The sequence below is a fragment of the Python bivittatus genome, unplaced genomic scaffold (genome assembly GCF_059951505.1).
Source record: "Python bivittatus isolate LINGU-HERP-01145 unplaced genomic scaffold, Pbiv_v1 ctg000850_np1212, whole genome shotgun sequence".
In the NCBI taxonomy this organism is placed as follows: Eukaryota; Metazoa; Chordata; class Lepidosauria; order Squamata; family Pythonidae; genus Python; species Python bivittatus.
The window spans coordinates 6,836,803-6,859,273 of NW_028277112.1; the positions used below are offsets into that span (position 1 = coordinate 6,836,803).

The following is a 22,471-nucleotide window of genomic DNA, read 5'->3' on the forward strand; positions in this document are numbered from 1 at the left end:
TGCGCTGCTGGCCACCGAGAACCGCCGCCGGTGGACTCAAGCCGAAGCCCTGCCAGCGAAGCGACGGTCTTCTCCTAGCAAGGGGAGACGCGGAGCCTCCCAACCAGCAGGGGACGGTACCGCGCCGGTGCCACGAAGCTGGCCGCGCTTGTAGACGCCTCCGTTGGCGGAGCTCCTCCCAGCCGATGCTTGGCGGAGGAGGCAGCGGCCGCGCGGTGGCCTCCGGGAAAGGCGCCTTCCTTCGGTCGTACTGCGCTTTTCGCTCCGGCTGCGAAGCTCACATGGCTTCCCGCGAAGAGCACGATGCGGTCCTGTTCAGACGGGGGGCCGGGCAGGTACGGTGCTAGGCGGAGCCGGGGGGTCGGGTCCCTTCGAGGGCCTCTCCTTTCCTTCGTGATAGCCACGGTCGAGTGGCTGGCCAGTAGCTCCGGAGCCATTCCGCTTCGAGGCAAAGGAAGGAAAACGGTGAGGGAAAATAAGCCGCTGAATTTAAACGGAAGGGAGGAGGGGGCGATGGAGTCCGGGCGTTGGTCTGAGCGGCCTTCACGCTGCCCGAAATGCGAGGAAGCGCAGCGCTCCTTCTGCAGGGAGGAGAGGCAGGCAGGAGTTTCAGGAACCGAAGCTGCGCTGGGCACGGGGCGAAGTGTTGGTGACGCTTGGCGGAGCTTCAGAAAGTGTGTCGTGCTGCAGGGCGGGGAGGTGTGTAAAGTTGCTGCTTTTACATCCCACGTGGTAGAGTCCACTCGGCTGGCCCCTTCACCCAGAGCTTCCAGTCCAGCATGTCATGATACTCCTGAAACACAGTAATGGTGATGTCCGGTAAAAACCAAGATTATTTACATTGAACGGCTCATTGTTGTGACTGTCAGCTGTGTTTTTTTAACTTCTTCAGAAAAACCTGTGGTTTCTTTATTCTGCTTTTCACAGAGTGATGATTCTGATATATGGGATGATACAGCACTCATAAAAGCATATGACAAAGCAGTTGCATCTTTCAAGGTAAAACACACAATGGAATTGATCATTTACTGTGCAAAGATGTTTTTGCTGAAATGTATACATCACGTACTCTTTTTCCTTCTTGACCATTAAACTAACTAGGAACCGAACAGAAAACTCTAAAGAAACAAGTACAGAGATGTAGTAAAAGTACAAAAACTTCACAAGGCAAAAAGTTTCAGGAGGAACACATGTTTACATATGTTCAAACACACTTAGAAAATAAAGTTTAACATGCTGTTTACCTTGGAAAAAGTTCTGGAAAATTAAACATGTGCCAGGACTAAGCCCCAAGGTTGGCTACTCTTCAGCGGTCCAAAAAGTATACCAATCATGTTCCGCTTAATTTAATTTTGTAACAAATTTGGTAAAGAAGTCAACATAGTTTTTTAAAGAAGACTTTTTATTATTACTTTTAGTAATATAAGATGTTCTAGTTAAATAGCCAAAATTATGAGTCCTTGGCTTTGTGCCTGAACTTTCATTCTAATGTGGAACTCTCTTTATGCATATGTATTTATGCAGAGGTAAGCAAACTGAATTTGAACCATTACACCACATTCTCATTTTCTGAGAATTACATGGCACTTGAAAGCTTACAGAAGTTTTTAAGAACTACATTGTAGGAACTACAGTTTAAAAGAGAGACAACCAATCCATCTGCCAGTATGATCTTCAGGCACATCACCAAGTTGAGTCATTGACGGACTGTTTGTACAACCTCCAGAAGTTTCTTTTTACATGCTATTTTGATTTATTGCATTCTATATATTGAATAATTATTTCAAATGATTTAAAATCTTGTGTTTTAAACAATCAAAAGTATGTTGTGTTTAAACAATCATAATAGTTAAGAGGCTGGTAGTTGTAACATGAGGTTTTAGCAGTGGGTGTTGAATATATAAACGGTGATTTGCTTGAGCTGGTTGCAGAACCAATGAGCTTGAAAACTAAGGAGAAATGGATCTAGTTAGTACTTGACTGGAAGTCTACCAGGAATCCCAGGGCTGTAGGCTAGACTGTAGAGTCAAAGAAGTTTCTTAGAAGAAGGCAGTGGCACACCAGTTGCCAAGAAAAACACATCTATGTAGTCATCAGGAATCAAGCCCAACTTGAAGAAATGCCCACTTTTACCAATTTCTTTACTTTCTCCCACAGAATGCCTTGAAGAATGATGACTGTTCAGAGCCTTTGGACAAAACTGACCAAAATGCTGGAGCAAAAAGAAAAAATAATAAAAAGAATAAGAGTAGAAAGAAAAGTAATGCTACAACACAGAAACAGGTTATTGTTGGGGATATGGTAGAACACACTATTTAGAATTAATAAAAGATGAACCATTTGTAATTACTGTTTTGTTGAACAAAAAGCATTTTTTAAATGGACTTCAAAAAGGAAATGAAACCTAAAAGAAAATAAAAAGATGAAAATTGTTCTCTGATGAAACAGATAGGCAGCAACGCTTCAATTATTTAATTCTGTTTCACGTGAAATTTGACAGAGAAATTGAAACATCGGCTATTTGCCAAAATTTAAGCTTTTTGGTAGGTTAGTTGTTTTCCAATTATTAAAATAATTTATTATTAAAATGGTTTACTATTGTTAGCAAAATAGTATGTTTATGGAGACTATTGTACATTTCACATTATTTGAATCAGTGTTTCTAGCTGGTGCACTAGAACTATTTCAGTAGAGATAATAAAGCAGGAACTCTTAAAACATGAATTTCAAATTTAAAAAGTGACTTGACATTCAGTGACTAAAGCTAGCATATTGTAACTAACAAATGTTGAATGTCTGTTTTATGTAATTTATGATAAAGATATACTGCCCTTCATCATACAAGATGTCAGGGCCATAAATATACTATGTGCATAAAAGTGACACTGCTATCCTAGTAAAGTGCAACAAATTAAATAAGCTTTTGCTGGGGCACTGTATACATTTTTAAATGCCAGGGTAAATAAAAATAACTACGCAAACCTAAGAATTTATGAAGTAGCAAGAGCATTGTACTATGAAAAGGCTGTTTTTCTTTATAATTACGTAATACAAATCCAAGGAAGCAATTGGAGCAAACCCTCAGCAGAAGATTATAAGATATATATTTGTATGGGATGACACATTTGTTTATTTATTTGCCTCTGAAGTTTTTCTTTAAAGCAATACAGCTCTTTAAAACTGGCATAATATGAGCTGATCTGATTTACCATCAGATCTCAAAAAACATCCACCTACACAGCTTCCACCTTATTCACGTTGGGTTTTTTACCCTTCCACCAATCCATTAATACATCCGGAACTACCTTAACTGTTCATAATGTTTATTGCATAAAAATAATGTCACAGTCTTGTGCTAGGAGGCAGATAGTAAATATATAGTAAGGTAGGGGAGAAATTTGATTTGAAGCCCCATTGATACAACTTCTTTCCTTTCAACGTAGTGGAGAGTTAATGATGCATGTAGTGCAGTTTGGTCCGAAGATGGCAATGTATACCAAGCATCTATTACCTCAATTAACTGGAAGAAAGGAACTTGTGTAGTAGTTTATACTGGATATGGTAATAGTGAAGAGCAGAATTTGTCAGATCTTTTACCACCGATGGATGCTGAGGGAACTAATGAAGAGAAAAGTGCTGCTGAGGTGAGGCAAATGTAACAATTTATACCAAATAGGAAAAATATTATAGGTGTTGAGGTTCTAATAGAAGTAGACTGCAGTTAGATGCAAATTTATGTTTTCTTGGTAGATCGTATACAGGAAGAAGAGATGTAGGAACCAGCATAATAGCTATATTGATTTCTCATCACTCTCTTTAATATCTTCATGTTCAGGGTGGGACTTCTGCAATGTGAGGTCTGTACATTTCCTACACAATATAGAATCCTGATTTTTTTTCAAAGTTCTGCATCTCATGAGGCGCCTAAATGGATGTAACAAGTGTCCTGTTGCAGAAGTTTGCCCTGAACTTAAGATGGCAGTTGAAGGGAGCTAGTGTTCTTATTTCCATTATCCCTTTTCATGTAGTCCACAAAGAAAATAAATACCAGGAAAAGGGATTGTGTGGGAAGTAAAAGCAATACAGATGAAATATAGCATTGTTCTTCAGTTGACTAAACTTCTAATTTAGCTCCTTAAGACTGTTACTGAGGTCTAATAGGTTCCTGGCCATTGTTTCTTTCACTCCCCAGAATCTGTCCAGAACATTAGGATGAATGGCTTATAGTAAAAATAAATAACTTATTTTATACTAGCTCCCTTTATATTTTTGAAATGTCTCCACATAACCTGCTGTAGTTTTCAAATCAAGGCTACCAACAGAGAAATGTATTTGCAGCTTAATAAGTTCAAGTAGCTAAAAGGATACACCCTCTCCTCATTTAGTGACCACAATCTGTTCCAGCGACTTTCTGATTAAGTGAAATGGTCACTAAGCGAACACATGAGAGAGAAAAAGAGAAACACTAGTGTTGCCACCTCATTCAGATAAAGTTCTCTATACAGTGTCCTGTGCTTGACCCATTTTTTCCCCTTTTTTGCCCCCTCACATGGTGGCAAGATTGCCTAAACAAGTGACTTCTTCCTGAGCTGCTTTTCTCTGCAGCTCAGCACTTCCCTAAAAAAGTATTAACCACAAGTTAACAATCTCAGCTGTGTGATCTTAACTAGCTGATTAGAACCCTCACTAGCTGGAACTGCTGCCTGAAACTGACCAGACCTCAGTCAGTTTTACACTGAAGGTTTTTGTCGTCAGGTGCACGAGATTTGGTCGTAAATGCATGCATTGGTCAAGAAATGAATTTTTTATTACCAGTTATTACCATTGTATTTGCAAGTGGTCACTAACTGAGGCAGTCGCTAAATGAGGAGTAGGTGTACATGTCTTCATAGGGGAAGTTATTGAAACTATTTGGATATTCAGAAATAAGGTTTTTAGTAGCATTTAAAACAGTATATTTTACAGACAATAAAATGAAAACAAAGAGTATAGTGCATTTTACAAACTATATTTATATAGCTTAAATATCTGCTGCACATTCATAAAATTTAATAATTCTTTCCAGAATGAAAATGAGACTCAGTATTCAACAGATGAAAGTGACTTTTCCTTCCGGTCACCTCAAAGCAAACACAATCATACAAAATCAGCGCAGTGGAATTCCCACTTTCCTCTTCCACCATCACCTTCAGTACAAGGCTCAGGAAAGGTAAGTTTATAAGCAAGTTGGAAAGCTTTTATCTTACTAGACAATGGCGTTCACAAAATTAAATTGTAGTTATATTAATACTTAAGATGCAGTATTGAAACTAATTTTATGAGGAAGGAGATATTGGAAACCCTTCCATGAAAAACATGTGTTCTAAGTTTAATACTTGGGATGTTCATATTGGATGGGAAAGACTGAATCCATAGGATGTTGCCACTAGAGATTATATTGAACAAGATGAATAAACACAGTTCTCTGAAAAAGTATTTGTCCCTCTCTCAGATTTTCTGAATTTTTGTGAATCTTTGCCACTGAATGTTATCAGAACTTCGTGTGAGCCTTATTAATGTATAAAGACAGTCTGAATAAATAAACATCACCATTTTCTGCTTTGTCCATAAACGAAATCATCCAAGAGGTAGTGTACCAGTGTGAAAGCCTAATTGTCTCCCTACTTCAGACAATTCAGTTAACAAGAATAACTAAGCAACTAGTGTGAGTGTTCCATTAAACAGGTTGATTTGGGCCAAATCTACCCTATGTAAATCTCACAAATTTGGCTCCCCTCATAGTGCATTTCTTGCTGCATGGATTCTGGAGGCATGTCATGTCCCACTCAAAAGAACTTTCTGAGGATTTTGAAAAAAAAAGTGAAGCCTATCTATTTGGAAGAGGTTCCAGAAACATTTCTAAAGTTCTGTGGTTCAATTTACAATCGTAAATGTTGCCTTAAAATAAAGATGATTTTAGAGAATAGTGACATTTCCTATCCTCACAAAATCACTCCAAGAGAACATTGTTAATCAAACAAGCAAACTAGACACAAAATACTTTTCAAAATAACACCCAGGGATCTGCAAGTCTTTTTCACCTTGGCTAAAGTCACTCCATCATCAGAAAAGCACTGGGTAAAAATGGGATTCAGGGGTAAGAAGCAAAAGAGAAGCCATTGCTCACTAAGAAAAATGTTGATGCTCATCTCAGGTTTGCCCAAGAGCATCTGCATGACTCCCCAGGCTTCTGGAGGAATGTTTTATGGACTGTTGAGTCAAAAGTAGGCTTTCCATTTTATATGGGCGCTGTTAATCTGATGATTAATCAGACCCACCTCCCACCTGCCAGGTATGAATATGGTAGTATCTTTGCTTGGGGATGCTTTGCTGCTTCCGAATCTGGATGACTTGCTGAAGATAGCATGAATTTACTTTGTATCAGAGAATTCTGCAGGAAAATATCAGGTCACCTGTCAGCTGAAGGCAAAATAGAAGAATAAAAGAATGGATGAAAAATAACAAATTCAGTACTTTGGAATGGCTAAACTAAAATCCAGACCTAACCTCTTAGAAGTGTTGTCCACTACCTGAAATTAAACAAGTTAATCAAGTCTAGTAGAAACATGTAGTTCACTATGGAGGAACAGGCCACCATTCCTATCCATCATTATTTAAAGAAAGGATTTGATTGCAGTTATGCAGCTAAAGGTGGTATAACCAATTACTGAATCCAAGGAGGTGGCTGTTTCTTTCATGCCAGGACATTGCATGTCGGATGACTTCATGTATGAAATAAATGAAACAAGCAACACATTTTGATGTTCTTCATAGATTTCCTGTATGTAATTGTAGGACCCGTATAAAAGCTCTGATAATGTTCAGTGGCAAAAGATGTGCAAAAATTCAGAAAATTCAAAAGGAGTCAAATGCTTTCAAACAGAATTGTAGTCTTAATTTGTTATGAAGTAGCTTTCTATCTTCCTATAATATATAAATAAATATAAAAGAAATAGTTTCCACCCTGCACTGTTTATTAAGGCAGGATTAAAAGTACTATCTTATAAGCCTGCAAACACCTGTTGTACTTTTGTGTTATTGGGAATAAGGAGGCTTTCCTTTCTTAGCAGCTCATTTGGTTTCTGCTCTTGTACAGAGAAACAGCAGAGTACTCCTCACCAATGGATACCAAGCTACTGTCGAAATCTAAGATTACAGTAGTCTGTATCACAGTTTAATGTGTCCTACAATCTATATGTATGAGGCAGAGACATCCAGATAGTCCAGAGACTTCATGAGAATAATGAAATAGGCATCATGATGTTACAACACAAGCTGTGTCCCTTGTATAGGTATATGCAATGTCCAAAAGAGCAGACTTAATGCCTTGATATATATTTCATCATTCCCCCCCCCCCGCGATCCATGAGATAAGGAAAGCTTAATAAAGATGTGGTAGCTTTATTAAAGTTTCAGAACAGTGCTGTGAAGTTCTTAATGACAGATTTGGTGGGAGTGTGTTGATGTATCTTGCATTATGCATTTTGTCATTGTTGGTATAATGAAAAACTTCTACTGAATTTGAAAATGACATCTATCTAGGCTGGAAGGAAATTCACTGGGCCTCCACCTTTCTTATCAGGCTGGTCTCCACCATTTCCATCAGGGCCACCGGTGAGTGATGATAGGCAATAAAAGGCACGTTGTAGTTGTCAGAAGTAAACTATGCTGTTGGGTCTCTAGTTGAGACTTGTCATGAAATGTTCCCCTACAATTTTTATTCCATTAATTCAGTTAATTTTGCATTAAGGATTTGTCCAAATTTAATAAGCAATAATAAAAATGTAAAAGCTACATTACAAGTTACTAATTCTGGAATTTGCATGTTGTGGTTTTAGCTAGTTAAAATGTAACTCTTGTCTCTAGCATAAGTGCTTTCCTTTTTGTTTTTGTAAAGTAAAACTAGCCTGTCCAGCTTATAAATTTGTCCCTTATTTTTCTAGTTGATACCACCTCCTCCACTTCTTAGTTCAGATTCTCCTGATGATGATGAAGCTTTAGGAAGTATGTTAATAGCTTGGTATATGAGTGGTTACCACACTGGCTATTATCTGGTAAGACATCTTTTTTTTCCTTATTAAAATGCAAACTGCCTACCTTATCAGATTTATTGCTGCTAATAATAAAATAAATAGGTGGTTTATGATAATATGGCTTTTTTGAAAGGAATGTTCTATATATTGAGATTGATGTAAAAACTTAATGTAAATATTAAACCATGTAGTTTAAGGGGATAGTTCCTCACTCTTCAGAATTGCAGTAATTAGCCATCTTTCCATTTATATTCTATTTTCTATTTGTATTTCTACTTTATTTTTCTATTTGATTATCATAGTGATAAATGCTGATAAGTAGATCTTGGCTATCTGCTTCCCTGGGCTATCTCTTAAAAAAATATGCAGTAATAATTTACTTAGTAGATAGTACTACTACCTAATAGTAGTAATATTATTTATAATTATTCTTCAATCAAAAGACTCCCAGAACTTCATTAAAAAAATAACAGTAAGATACTTCCTGCTCAGAAATTCCAGACTACAAGAAAATGAATGGGATGAGATGGAGATTGAATGTCTATGGCTCCTAATTAGATTGTCCACATGGATCTGTTCTATGTCAGATTGTACTCAGCTCTACACTGTAATCTTTTCACCACCTGATTTGTTCAGTTCCTCTTTCTTTTTCTTATTTTCTGTCTTCTTAATATATTGCAAATGACTTCAAGTTAGAGTATTCTTTCTTAATTATGTCTGGAGGATTGTAATAGCTCTCTCCCTATATTCAGTTCTTTGCTCAGTTACTGCCTCAGCACTATCTACTGAGGTATAAGGGAGCATTCTACCCTGAAGAGGCTTCAGATACTATTGATGAAGACAGATTGAGCATTGTAAATCCAGTATCCTTCCTGGGAAGAGTTGCTATGCTGCACTTGTATGAATTTCTTCAAACATTTCATCCACATTTGGAAGTGCACTGAGCCAAAGAAACAAATCTGGCAGTCCTTAAGATTGTTTAAGCCAAGTGCACTTGCTATCACAACGTGGTTTCATGAATTGCTCTTTGCCTTAAGAGTGATCCAAATAAGAAATTTCAGAAACATCAGCATTAAAGACAGATCATCACACCAAAATCTTCTGGACGGAACTGGCCTTAATCAGATACTTATTTTTCATATTATTATGTTAATATGAAATTAGATTCTGAATCTGCAGAGATACCTTTATTGCAAACTCATTCTTTGTGTGAAGAAAATGAGAGAATGTTGTAAAACAAAAACTCAGTACCATTGATGATGCTCTAGGAGTTTGCAGCTGAAAATGTGAAATAGGACGATAATGATGATGATGACGACAGTGATATAGGTTTATAAAGCGGTCAAATTAAAAAAAAGATGTAAAGCGGTATACAAAATACAAACATTAAGAACACACATCCAAATATTGAAATGCCAACACATTGAGTAAATATACAAACAAGAAATTCCAGCATCCACCACTAGTCAAGCAGGATCACAAATTGCCCAGGCCTCTGGCCTGTTTGAAAAGCCCAAGTTTTAAAGCTTTTCTAAAGCACAGCTGAACAGGGACAAAAGAGACATGGGAGAGAATGGTATCCCAGAGGGCAAGTATATCAGTTGTTTGGATTAAATATACTACTTTTCTGCTTCATCGTAAACTAAACTTAAAATCAAAGCTTATCATTTGTGTTTAAAGAAAAACAGCGCAAACTATACAGCTCATGGACTTGCACATAGAAATTTTAATACCTTTAATTGTGGGGAGCCCCCCCTCCCCTTTTCCAGATATCCAGTGGTGGATCAGTGGTGTTCACCTAAGAAAAAAATTAGATTAGTTTGAATTGTTATTTCCGTTATTTGTTTCTTACAGGACTGCAACATGAATTAATCTTTAGTTTCAAACTGTATCTTGCATTGCATAGGGTTTAAAGCAGGGCCGAATGGAAGCTACCTTGGAAAGACACGCCCACTCAAAGTAACTCTGGTAAGTACTGCATTTTATTAATTGTGCAGTGGAAGATATTCCTTTGAATGTACTGTATAAGGTGGGTCCCTGACCAAGTATCTCTTAAGAATAGATGGCAAAAGCATGTCTTGTGGTACTCATTGTTAGTTGCACCTAGAAACTTATAGAATACTATTGTTGAATCCAAAGTTGCTGCACAGGGGATGGGTTAATCAAATCATTGGGAGTAGTTTTTCCAATTTTTCACTATATATATTTTACATACGTAAGAAGAATAAGTGTTTAAGCATCAGATTTATAACAGTTATATGTAATCCTGGATGAATCATAAAGTTCATAGTATTGGCAAATAGTATTGGCAAGGTTGTTCTCAAATGAATTTGCCTTCCCACATGATGTCTTTAACAATTTCTCAGAGAGAAAGAGTCCACCTCTACCCCTGTCAGCAGAGGAGCCTCACTGATAACAACACAATTGAACAGAGAATGCTCAGAGATGAAAATCTGCCACTAATGCATTTGTCTACATTATTTTCATTGCTAGCAAGACTACTGACTGGGTTACCCTGCTGTTATCATCCTGTGGTCATCCTTAGGTGCATATTTTGGACAAATTGAATAATCTTCAGGTAAATTCTGATAATTTAAGTCCATGCTGATTCTTAGAGTCAACTTCCAAGATGAAGACTTACCTTCACTTCTAGCTCTACAGCAACATTATCCTGATGTATTCCACGTTGTAGTTGTGGACAGTAGCAATGACCTGAGCTGAAAAACTGCTTTCGTGCGTGGACTATCCAGGATCCAGGACTAGAACAACTCTTTTGTCAGTTAATGGTCGCTTACTATCATTCAACTGGTTTGAAATATTGGTCAATAAAATTAACCTTTTCCAAATTGATTTTCTTTTTTCTTTTTCAGTAAGCTTACTGATATCTAGAACAGGTAGAAAGCATGTTTTAGCTCAATGGCCATGTTCCCTTTTGTGGAGTCTTCTATAGACTAAACACAGATAGTTACATATTCTCACATGGACCAACAGAGCACAAATTCATGCATATACTGCATGAATTAAGTTCCCTACAAAACTCTCTATTTTCCATTTAAAAGCTGTTTTTAAAAGCCTCCCATGGCATCACCACTGATTTCAATTTTGACGCAGTGAGGAAGCCACAGATAGGAGAAGGCCCTATTTTTCATCTAATTTTATAACTAATCTCTTGTTACTCTTTGTATGATAATTATTGTGCTTTGAATACGTGTTATCAGCAGTTAAACACAGCTACGTATAATCTATTTATTTTACTAATTTTCTCAAGTATTCTGAAGGTTTACCATTAGCACTACTTTTTGAAATACTAACATTTTCCACTATAGCAACTTTCTCCCATGCATTATCACCCACATTCTTTAAATATTAGGTTACTCAAGCCTGCTGTAAGTAAGCTCTCTGTCGACCTTGTGAGGTAGTCCAGACAAGAAGCACAAACAGAAGTTCTAAAGTACTCTATCTTTATTGTAGGTTACATTAACAGAATCTTGCAAGTCTGAAAGTGCCTCTCTCCCTGCTCACCTTTACAGTCTAAGAAACTAGGGAGGGTCCCTTCTGAGACTTTTGCCATGCCCCTGTTCCTTCTGCAGGCTCAGCTGCCTGTTATCTGACTGTTGCCTAATCTGTGGCTCTTCCTCCTGTCTCCCAAGGTCATTCCCATATACCATTATATTCTCTCATTAAAGAGGTCAGGCACTTTAGTTATCTTTGGTCTAATCTAAGTAATTGCAGTTTAATCCTTGATGCATAGAGTAGTACCCCCACCCACACACACATCCTCTGCAACACTCAGGATGACAGGAATGAGCATTGTGAGCATTGTCATTATCACTGCATGCTCTTTGCCCTCACAGGCAAACCCTATGGGAGTGAATTAATGGACATTTGCACTTGGAGTCTTCAAGACATCTGCATGGGATCTTGGAGGAGAATTTTTGAACAATGTTCTCAAGTTCATCTTTTTTTTTTTTTTATCCTGCCTTTATTACTTTTATAAATAACTCAAGGTGGCAAACATACCTAATACTCCTTCCTCCTCCTCTTTTCCCCACAGCAACAACCCTGTGAGGTGAGTTGGGCTGAGAGAATGATTGACCCAAAGTCACCCAGCTGGCTTTCATGCCTAAGGTGGGACTAGAACTCACAGTCTCCTGGTTCTAGCCTTAACCACTAGACCAAACTGGCTCTTTTTTGCAAGAAAACCAGCTTTTTGTAAATCACTTTTCTTTGTGCAGTCTTTTATTATGCAATATTTCTTCTCAAGAATTTCCTCCTTTGAACTCAAAATATGCATAATACAGGGCATGTAGCTTGGTGGTCTTTCTCTTTTATCTAATGCCTATATACCAATATAGTGGTGTGCTATCTTAACTCATATACTATGACAGTTGTGTTTTGAGCAGCATGGTCAGTGTAGGAGATTGTAAGATCACCACTTAATTATTTATTTCCCTTGTTCACATATCATACTAAGACTTAGTTTGCTTAATAAAATTGCTGGGTGTACAGTGTTGCAAAACCAGTTTTATTTTGTCAGAAGTAATGGGAAATAATCAAAGCAGTTTTTCTTACTAGCTGCTCCTCAGGCGTGGTCTTTAGCCAAAGATTCTGTTTCAGGAAGTAGGGATGAATGCAGTGTATGTTTGCTGGCTAGCAGTATACCTAATAAATCACATAGACACATATAATATAAATTACAATACATTTATTAAGGTTATACTTAGGTTCCCTGCTATAGACAGATAGAGGCAGAAAACATGCACTGGGATAATTCCTCTGGTCAGGGTTGCAAGACTAAAGGAGATGAACCATGCCCAAGATGTGAACTGAGTTTTATATCTCTTCAACAACATCATGACCTTATCCCAGAAGCTGCTTATATTTTGCAGGGACAGCAAAAAAAAATGTAGAAAGGTAAAATAACAATTGTGAAATTATTAAAAGAATTGACAACACATCAGCAGGAATGACTTACCAGTTGAGTGCAACAAAGGAGAAAGGAAAAAAGTGATGCAAGCAGGTTAAATATGGAATGAAGATAGGTATGTCTGAAATAGGACATGAAAAGAATGCTGACAGATGGGACAAAAAACAGGAAAATGAAAATAGCAGTAATTCTTCACAGATAGGCCTAGGGTGGAGGTCTCCAAATGCATGTCTGTCACTATTCCATAGATTTCTAAATCAAGTCAGTAAAAAAGAAAGGATGCTAATAGAAAAGTAGCAAGTCAATCAAGTGGTGGCATAATTTCTTCTAAGTGTATTTTGAGGATAAACAATGAAATGTAAAACCTTATTGATGATGATGTTAGCCGTTCAATTGTATCCGATTCTCAGATTTTCTGTGGATCTTAAAATCTTATTACTACTGTGTTAAAGGATTTTTATTCTGAGATTATCTCTTTTTTTCCTAGTGGTGTAGTATCTTTGGTATGGAAGAGGAGAAGAAGCTTTAATATACTACATTTCACTTACTTGGAAGACCAGTTAATTATAAACAATTAAAACTGTATTTAACAATACATTTTTAGGAATTGTTAGTATGGGGTATATGTTGTTTCTCTATAACAAAACTCTTCCTTAAAAATTGATTACTCAATTGTAGTTTACTTTGTCAACTATAAATATAAACATTTAACAATCATCAGTCTTTGGGGAGAACGTGGGAAACTTTGATGTAAGATTATGGCTATTTTAATTATAATTTCTGAGGTCAATGGGTGCCACCTAATGGTGTTGCAAGCACCAAATGTAGGATGATGTGAACCAAATTATTGCATCAGCTTCATGACTGACACAAATTTCTGTTGACAAAAACATGGCTATGGATTAAAGAACTACAGGTGGTGTTAAGTACGTTCCTCCCTTCTGCTGTTCTTTTGGGTTGTTATATCATTTTGCTGCTGTATCATAATTTAGTGTATCAGTGGAATTCCATTGGCATGTCTGTCTTTGTGGCAACATCTTTCAAGTTCCAACAGAATAGGAAAGGTCCCGCCATCCCCTATCCTATTACTTGGCAGATATTACACATAGATTATCAGAATAAATTGTTGATTATATTGTCTGCTATTTTAATGTGCCTAAGTAAATGTATACATAGACCAGCCCATTTATTAGAACAATTTTCCTTTTTTTCTACTTTTGTACAATTGGTGGACATGATAACACCCACTTCCATATTAAACACAAACTTTTTGTCTGTGGATGTTATTTCTTCGTCACTTCAGTCATTCTGAGGCCATCCTTATCAAGCAGCCATTCCATCATGCTAATTTGAGGCTGGGCATCTCTGAATCATACTAAATAAAAGACTCCACAGTTGTTGCTTGGCATTTGATTTGACTGGAATCTATTTTTGTAATATTGGCATATTGGGCGATAAGAAGCTTCTCCAAGCAGATTCTGAAATGATATGATTTCCTCTGAGGTGCAGAAGTTCAAGTGTATGAAAACCATCGGCTGCTATGTTTAGTAGAAATAAAGATAAAATACAGTATTGGAATATTATAGGATCTTGGCTGACTTCAAAAAGCTTAGCCAGTTTGGACTTGCTCAGTTCTTGGATGGGAGACTGCCGGGATGTTCAAGAACTCTAAGCTAGACTATAAGATAGAAGTAACCTTAAACAATCCTGGCATAAAGCAAAGGCAAACATCTTCCATACTGTTGTCAAGAAAACTACAAGGAGGTGGCCATGTAGTCACTTGAAGTTGAGTTCTGGTTACAGGTGACTTTCATGCAATCTGAAAAACACTCAAAGCAAACAGAGGGGATCGTGTCCAAATACATCTTCCTGCTTACAGAATATGCTTTGATTCTGACAAAAGCTTCCCTGAACAAGATTAATTTTAACAAATGTCCTCTTTCCATCAGCCTATTGGGCCACCACCAGTTTTGTTCTAAGGGATCATCCAACATTTTGACTAATTTTTTCCAAGATAGGAAACAAATTAGCAAAAGTCTCCCTTCCATCATGCATAGAAAAGCCTCCAATGGATCAAATACAGCTCTGAATCTGGCATGTGCTGCCAATTATCTGTCTGTCTGTCTATCTGTCTGTCTGTCTGTCTGTCTGTCTGTCTGTCTGTCTGTCTATCTATCTATCTATCTATCTATCTATCTATCTATCTATCTATCTATCTATCTATCATCCCACCTTATTTCTATAAATAACTAAAGGGCAAACATACCTAATACTCCTGCCTTCTGTTTTCCCCACAACAACCCTATGAGGTGGTTTGGGCTGAGAGTGACTGGCCCAAAGTCACCCATCTGGCTTTCATGCCTAAGGCGAGACTAGAACTCACAGTCTCTGGTTTCTAGCCTGGTGCCTTAACCACTAGACCAAACTGGCTCTCTTAGAAAACTTTATTACTAAAAGCAAAGACATCCTTATTACTGAAAAATACCTGATATTTCTGGTAGTATCTTGCAAGAAGTCATTATATCCATAAGGACCTCTATCAGAGAAGTCAAAATGATTAAATGAAAAGCAAATTTGGAAAGTGCCATATAAATTCAACTGTAAAAGAATTTTAAAAATGTATTTACTTATTTATTCGACTTAGACTCCACCCAACTCCAATTGACTGGGCAGCTCACAGAATAAAAACAACAATATACAATCCAAATGAAAAACAATGAACAAGATGGAAATCTGCTCAACAGTAACATACATCCTACAGGAGGCTCCAACCACCTTAGCCTAAAACCTGGGAGAAGAGCCAGGTTTATAAGGCCCTCTGGAATGCCATCAGGATGGGAGCCACCCAGATTTTAGGAAGAACTTTATTCCAGAGGCCGAGTGCCATAACTGTCAGCCTTGCAAGGTAGTCCAGACAGGAAGCAGGCCCAGATGAACTAATTCTATCTCATTGTAAGGTTACATTAACAGAATCTTGCAAGTCTGAAAGTACATTTCTCCCCCGTTGCCTTTACAACCCAAAAAACTAGGGACAGCCCCTTCTGAGATGTTTGCCATGCCCACATTCCTGCTGCAGGCTAAGCTGCCTCTTTTCTGACCGTTCCCCTGGCTATGGTTCTTCCCCCTGTTCTGCATACCATTACAATGATAGAGACGGCACTGCTTGTTTGAAGGAATCGAGCGTGTCAACCCTGTCCAGTCAAACTGCCTGGCTGATCCCTCAAGAGATAGCCACGGGTGTCTGCAAGAAAATGGTCCCCCCACTCCCATTCTGTGAGAAGAAACCCTTCCATTAGTGCAAATGATTACTGTATTCCAGCTCTTAATGATGTCTTTTATAATTCTCACACAATGCAATATATACTGAGCTGTCTGAATTAAAATAGAGTGGAAGAATGTGATATTTTGCTCTGGGTCTCCAGTGACCAAGGTGGAAATGGTGGCGCCTCCAGATGTTTTGTGCTTCTATAGCCACAATACGTTTTAGTGGCCAGACAGTATTAGGCTGATAGGGTTTCTCAGAAGTATTTAGCCTTTGCTCTAATGCAGCCTAGCAATTTTTAAGTTTTATGACAGCTTTGTATTTCATATACTGCTAAGTTAAATTTTTATTCAGTACATTTATACCCATTTTCTCTCATTGTGGAAATCATACCGGTACTGATCTATTTATAAGATTTACTTATAATGGTATAATAAGTATCTCTGTTATGCTATATGACACCTCAGTGAGAACTGTCATTAACATATGGACAGATACATATTCTAGAATACCTGCTGTTTTAAAAGAAACATTCATGAAAGGTATGTTAATACCTTTTTTATATAAAATACTATATTATTGTAACAAATACACACATGTTTTGAAAGATCACTAGGAGATGAACAGTATTTTCTGGAAAAATTATTTATATGAGAGTTTAAATTACATTAAAAAATCATAATCCAGCTAAAACCAGCTGTGCTGAGAAATTATGCACAACTTCATGGAAGAAGCTCCATTACTGAGTAAACAAACTTCAGATTAAATTGCACATTCCATTCGTACTAGTGGGAAAAATAAGTCACAATGTATTTCAGTTAGCCAGTTGTTCTCCGTGAGACTCATGATGATTGCCGCGTTAGCTGAATGAAGTCAAGCAAATGTCTAAGAGAACATTAAATATATTTAAGCCTCACTAAAACCAATGTGGTTAAATATAGAATTAAGCCATTTTTAGGAGTATGTCAAATATGCAGAAAGAGTTTGTAAATCTTCCCTACTTTAAAAGAATTGTTTTCAAACTGAATGTTGTACATTACCAATTTTTCCACACTGTAAAGTTTTCTGAAGCCTTCTGGGATTATGCAAAATATATTTTGTCCATTAGGTGGCTCTCCTGAGAATTCCTTTAAGAAGATGCATTTGTTCAAATTTAGACATAGATTTCCAGGAATACAAAAGGCAGATAATAATTATCGTCTCCAAAATGGTTTGGCAAGTAAACATTACACGGATTTTTCTTTTTATTTGTGGAAACAGTTTGGCTTCAGAGTTGCAACAGCTGACTTTTTTCTGCCTGCTGTTCTACTATTAAAGAGAAGCACTTCCATTAAAGATCAGAGCGTCAGAACTGATGAACTCAAAATCCAGGATTCAAAATTGGTTTAATAATTATATTTGTTTCATTTTAAAAGTCTAGCTAGAACACAAATTTAGAATAAAAATGTGTGTGTATGTTACAAATCAAAAGGTTGCTATCAGGTTTTTACAACGATGTCAGCACTTCAACAATTTACTTTAAAATGTCACCTTTCTTTTAATAAGGCAACAGAAATTATTTATTTTCCACACCATTTATACTATACCTGGATTGAGCATCTTCTCTTTAATTTCAGAAATTCTAAGGGACATTGAAAGAAATTAGCATTCTTCTACTGTACTTAAGTCAGGGTTGTGACATTGTACATTTTAAAGAAGTCTAAGTTGTGTTCAGTTGCTGTTTTGATTTCTCAATCAGATCATGGCAGTATTGCAGTCTGAACTCAGTATTATCAAAAACTGAGAAGAGCAATGCTAAATTCTGAAGGTCTTGAAAACTTGGATTGAATTCATTTAACTAACTGCAGATATCAAATCGGAGACCTTTAGTGGTTTTTCATTTAAAGTCTGAAGATATCCAGGAATTTTTATTTTTTTTTTTGTCTGCACTCAGTCATTGCAGACCCTGCAGTGACTGCTTGGATGAGTCCTTGCAGTTTTCAAGGCAATTGTTTTTCGGAAGTGGTTTGCCAGAGCCTCCTTCCTAGAGCAGAGTCCAGCTGGCGAGCGCAGGAGGCGGGGTTTCTGTTGCTTCACGCCCTTTTCAGGTGCGCACGGTTTTTCGTGCTTACCGGCAACTGCTCCCAACTCCTTTTTGCAAGGCGCCGCCAGCATTTTTCCTCCCACCGGAGTGAGAGTACCCATTTGTCTACTCACGTGAGTTTTCGACCTGTTGGGTTGACAGGAACTGGGGAGGAAACAGGAGCTCACCCTGTTTAACGCGCCAGCTGGGTGACTTTGGGCCAGTCACTCTCTCTCAGCCCTAGGAAACAGGCAATGGCAAACCACTTCTGAAAAACCTTGCCAGGGAAACTCCAGGGACTTGTCCAGGCATCGCCAGGAGTCAACACTGACTTCAAGGCACACACGAAAAAAAAAACCCTGATCAACAGCTGGAACACAGAGTCTTGAAATCCCCATGCAAACCACCCAGAAATCTTGGAGGAAAGGAGGGATATAAATTTAACAGATAAATAAGGTTGGCATTCTGTGTAAAAGACTTGTAGTCAGTTGCAAAATAATTTATCTGGCATAATTAATAAAGAAGTGATAGAGTTAAGTTTGTTTGGCATTGTTTGAATTTATTTCACATTCATGGAGTTCAAAGAATTGGGGAGGAGTTTGAAGCCCACTCCCCCTTATTTCTGTTGTTATCTGTAAATTCTAAAATGGTAGAAGGTAGCAGTTGAGAGATACCAAGATCATGACTTCCTTCCACAACATATAGGGCCAGTTTTCAGAATACCAAGAGGTGAGTTTTCCAAAGCTGAGTCTGGCAGAATTAGGCTTTCTCATCTCTGAATGAATTAACAACCCACATTTCGTAATCAAAAATTTAGTAGACAATGTAGAAAAAACTGCAACATTTTCCTCCAGGACAGCACTGTAATGGTCCTGCTTACTCTACCTCTCCTATCTCTACCTTTCCTATAACTTGAGCCAAAAGCCTATTTGTGGTTTTCTCTTGAAATACAAGTGCTACTGTTTTAAGGTGATTTCCATTACCAACAGTTTACAATATTGGTGTCTGTTACAATAAATGCCAAAAATAAAGGTGGGCTTTATGATGAAGTGCACATGGCACCCCATTGCTACTATTGTACAGTTATGCCCCGAAGTGTTAATTCCCACCCTAAAACAATCCTTGCAAAGGCAAATCATCCCTATCAGATAAATAATGATCTTGTGATGAGTAATATGGCTTAGTGCTATATACTAAGAGAAGCTGGCCCTGTTGCTCCTTTAATAATTGTGCAGAAGAGGAAAAAAGAGCAGTTCTGTATAACTGCAAATGTGTGGAAATCCTAGTCCTCTTTTTAAAAACCTGTCTACCCTATTCTCTCATCTCTCTTTCTTGTGGGTACAGATACTTTCTAAGGAACATCACCTTACAAAAATAATTCAGTTTTAGAAATCTGTTGAATAGAGTATAAAGGCAGGAGGAGGAAGGAGTTCTGCTTAGGGATTGCTATGAACAAAGATGAAATAAGGAAGAAAAAGAGCAGCGCCATAGTATTTCCTCATTTTATGTTTATATTTATAGATATCATTATTTGCTTTAACATAAGAAATATCAGACCATATTTCCTCCTACTGGCGTAGTGAAAATCAAACATCACATATAATTATGTATTATTACTATTTCTCTAAGAAAATGTAAATAACTGCAATATTTTTCTGGCAATGTATCCAAAACGGTTGACCTCCATGTTTTGACTATTGATCATTGGCATAATGTCTGAGTTTGATGGAAATTGCATTTTAAAATCTTTGGAGGTTATATAGGGCAAATGGCAAATTGTCCTAAAATTACAAAGAATCCAGTGTCCTGAACAGTGTGACGTTTTAAATTGAATCAGTCAGGCAGAAACTTCTTGGGGAGACTTGTGGCTTAAACTAGCTTTTGTTGCTATTTTCTATCATGAAAGTAAGAAATATAGCAAAAATATGATATAACCAAAACATGATATAACCAGTCCATGTTTCACAGACAGACTAGCAATCCGTGGGGCAGAAGCATAAAATAAATCACTGTCACAGATCTGGGCCTGCAACCATCAACAATTAAAGCTTAAGAAGACAATTCGGCAAACTACATCCATTTTTTGCATTTGTTTTGCCATTTGAATATCAGATCTGGGAGCCAGCCAGGGAACATGGTCCAGTCCAAACTCCAAGAAGCTCCTGGATTGCCCATCTTATGTCTGACCTATATTATGTATTTTTGTCTTTCTGTCATCAAGCTCTGAAATGGTAATTTTTGGAATGATGGATTGTCTATATGCCTGGGGTATCAAACTCAACAGACAAATTCAGACTTCAAGGAGTTGTAGATATACCAGCACTTCCCAAGCTACACTATTTTCTAACAAATAAAGTAATGAAAGTCCACCAGGCCTCTTTAAATTTGCTTTTGGAATGCAACATCTACTTCTTCTTGGTTGGGTGCGCAATGGGAATAGTATTGCTTTTATACATTTGTTTATTTGGATTTGGAAGAGATGCGGATAACTTTAACAAAGTATGCAACTCCTCCCTTTCTGTTGTTTCTGTTTGGTATTCTTCAGTTGTGATATTCCAAACATGGAAATCATCCCTCTAGGCTTTCATAATACCAACTAAATAATATTAGTTCAAGCTCATTTTGTTTATTTCCCATTTTCTAAGCATTACTGGCAATGTGATTGTAGATGTTTTTTACATGTGGATTAGCAGGAAGGGATAATTGTCAGTGGAATTCAGTTTTGTTCTGCCACCTCTGATACTTGTTGCTAATAGGCAGTATGTTTCATGAATCAATAGGTTTGGTCATTACACATTTGTTTCTTCACTAAACTACCATGGCTCTTCTCTTTGCCTTCTTGCAAGGTCACCTTCATCACTACTGTTCTTCAGGAATCCACAACCTGCTTCCTGTTTGGGAATGTCTCTTCTCTTTCCATTGATGGCTGACCTGTTTTGTTTGCTTGTTTGCTTTGTGTGTGTGTGTTTTTGCAAGGGCCTCAAAGGTGTTTCTGAATTTCACCACAGAATTTCTTGTATAGCATTTGTTTCTGGTTGTCAGTCTCATTCACTGGGCTTACTCCTTTCTTCTTTCCATCCTTTTGGAGAGAGGTTCTTCTGTCAGTTTTTCTTGCATTACTCTCCTTTCTTTTATCTGATAAATCTTGGTCCCTTTTCATAAGCCTGCTCCAATTTCCTGCCTTTTGCTTAAGGACCACTACAAGCTTGCACTTGCACAAATGTATGACATGTTGTTCTGAGGCAGAAACACAAATATGCCACAAATATTTCAGGTCTGCAGTCTATTTTCATTCATCTTCATTTTTTTTTTTTACCTATAGTATCACAATAGGAGGCTTTTCTTTCTGTTTCTTCTTTTCTCAGGTTTTCAAGTAACCCAATTAAATTGGATTGGGGAAAATTTGCTAAGGATTACCCCATAAATTCCTCTTCCAAACTTCTGATGGCTCTCCTTTGGGAACTGGTTGTCTTATATTTCTCCTGTGGTCTCTGCTTACTCAACAGGAAACATTCATGCACTGATACAAGAGATGCAGCTCTTAGAATGTTCACATTGCATCCAGCAGCAAGTTCAGATAATCCAGGTGGTCATCCTCTCTTAAAAAACATAGGTAGGAAATGTTTCTAAAATAACAGTGAACTGAAAGGCAGGTTATTTTTTATTATTATTTAATATTACAATTTTTAAACATGCAAGATTTTTACATATACGTAGGCAGAAAAGCATTTTAGCAATGATTAAATATTTTGAAAGTCAAAAACCCTCTTCCTCCCTCACTACATAATTAACACAAATTATCCTTCTGCTTTACAGAAGCCCAGTACAAGGACAAAATGGCACTACGTCAGCTTTCCCACCAATGGAAGAATTGGCCTGCCCCCAAGTTTCAGCAATGTGCAGAATGGAAGTATTGCAAGACATGTTGAGCTACAGCTGAACTATAAGTAAATTGTCTCAGCTGCCAGTGCTAACTATGTCATGGAACCAGAGGGATGTGGCACCAATCTGGAAGTGGTACCAAAACTCATGTGGAAGTACTTTCAGAAAAATGGGGCATGTGGCTGGGAGAAAGAGAGAATTATTCCATGATGATGACATATGAATAATCTTTAAAATGAATCAATAAATTGTGAGAATCCAGTACT

The 22,471-nt window shown here is 37.5% G+C and overlaps 1 protein-coding gene across 4 annotated transcripts; it reads left to right on the top strand.

The window, feature by feature from the left end:
• Nucleotides 1–172: 172 nt before the first annotated feature.
• On the top strand, nt 173–22,383 carry LOC103061952 (survival motor neuron protein). Of its 4 annotated transcripts, XR_003086683.2 has the most exons (10): nt 173–335; nt 928–999; nt 2,158–2,283; nt 3,444–3,644; nt 5,066–5,209; nt 7,582–7,653; nt 7,983–8,093; nt 9,979–10,040; nt 21,830–21,936; nt 22,140–22,383. XR_003086683.2 is itself a non-coding variant. In XM_088129832.1 (9 exons), the coding sequence occupies exons 1-8, from the start codon at nt 186–188 to the stop codon at nt 10,033–10,035; spliced, it is 933 nt and encodes a 310-aa protein (XP_087985958.1). In that variant the 5' UTR covers nt 173–185; the 3' UTR covers nt 10,036–10,040; nt 22,140–22,383. The 4 variants fall into 4 exon arrangements, 3 of the variants coding, with proteins under 3 accessions (XP_087985958.1, XP_015746970.2, XP_007422636.2); XM_088129832.1 differs by lacking the exon at nt 21,830–21,936; XM_015891484.3 differs by lacking the exons at nt 21,830–21,936; nt 22,140–22,383 and adding an exon at nt 10,439–14,421 and having other exon boundaries at nt 174–335.
• The last annotated feature ends 88 nt before the right edge of the window (nt 22,384–22,471 follow it).

Coding starts and splice junctions, on each gene's coding strand:
- LOC103061952 (XM_088129832.1), top strand. CDS start 186: ATGCTTGGCGGAGGAGGCAGCGGCCGCGCGGTGGCCTCCGGGAAAGGC. Junction 2,284..3,443: donor ATGCTACAACACAGAAACAG/GTTATTGTTGGG, acceptor CTTTCAACGTAG/TGGAGAGTTAATGATGCATG. Junction 8,094..9,978: donor ACCACACTGGCTATTATCTG/GTAAGACATCTT, acceptor TGCATTGCATAG/GGTTTAAAGCAGGGCCGAAT.